This window comes from Sinocyclocheilus anshuiensis, unplaced genomic scaffold (genome assembly GCF_001515605.1).
Source record: "Sinocyclocheilus anshuiensis isolate Anshui unplaced genomic scaffold, SAMN03320099.WGS_v1.1 C32378916, whole genome shotgun sequence".
Taxonomy (NCBI): Eukaryota; Metazoa; Chordata; class Actinopteri; order Cypriniformes; family Cyprinidae; genus Sinocyclocheilus; species Sinocyclocheilus anshuiensis.
The window spans coordinates 18-921 of record NW_015615654.1 but is presented as its reverse complement, the minus strand read 5'-3'; the positions used below and the strand labels follow the sequence as shown (position 1 = coordinate 921).

Genomic DNA, 904 nt, shown 5'->3' with positions numbered 1-904 from the left:
ATCAAAGGAACCCCTTGGAGAAGGAACTAAAGGGGAAGGAGGAAGCCCCAACAAAACACTGTTTGGTTCACCAATCAATGGTTCATCTCTCTCACCCTCCCCAGTGCCAGAAACAGGTGATCTCCGCCGTGAACCCATGAACATCTATAACCTCAACGCCATCATCCGTGACCAGATCAAACACCTGCAGAAAGCTGTGGACCGCTCGCTCCAGCTGTCCAGGCAGAGGGCTGCGGCACGAGAGTTGGCACCCATCCTCGATAAGGACAAAGAGGTCTGCTTGGAGGAGATCCTAAAACTCAAATCCCTCTTGAGCACCAAAAGAGAGCAGATTGCTACATTGCGTCTTGTCCTGAAAGCCAACAAACAGGTAAGAGGGCCAAGTTTATGTCTTATGTTGTGTTTGGTCTCAAATAAAAGCATATATAACAGAACTTTGTATGTTTTTAAAATTTGTTTCTAGACTGCTGAGGTGGCCCTTGCAAACCTGAAGAGTAAATATGAAAATGAGAAGTCTATGGTGACGGAGACAATGATGAAGCTTAGAAATGAACTAAAGGCCCTCAAAGAAGATGCAGCCACCTTTTCCTCACTGAGGGCAATGTTTGCCACAAGGTGCGTTTATCGGCCCTTAACTGCATTTAATATTATTGAGGACATCCAAACTGGAATGGTTTCTTTTTTGAATACACATTCATGATTCGTTAAAAATGTTTCATCAAAATGTAATTGCTTGCTCCACCTCTGAAACTATTTACTTTTCGGCTGATCTCACCTAGGTTGTAAATAGTGTTAGTTAATAGCTAAAGGAGCCATTTAGTTAGTGTTTTCATAACAATGAAATATTAGCAGAACTTTCTTAGAACATATTTTTGTTAGCTGGGGACACGACTTACATCATTTT

General features: G+C 42.1%; 1 protein-coding gene across 1 annotated transcript; it reads left to right on the top strand.

Moving 5' to 3' along the window:
* Positions 1 to 10: 10 nt before the first annotated feature.
* LOC107682586 (protein bicaudal D homolog 1-like) lies at positions 11 to 615 on the top strand (the record flags this gene model as incomplete). Its single annotated transcript, XM_016478779.1, has 2 exons — positions 11 to 370; positions 464 to 615. Coding segments are annotated over exons 1-2 (386 nt in total), but the record flags the coding sequence as incomplete, so codon positions are not given.
* Positions 616 to 904: the final 289 nt, after the last annotated feature.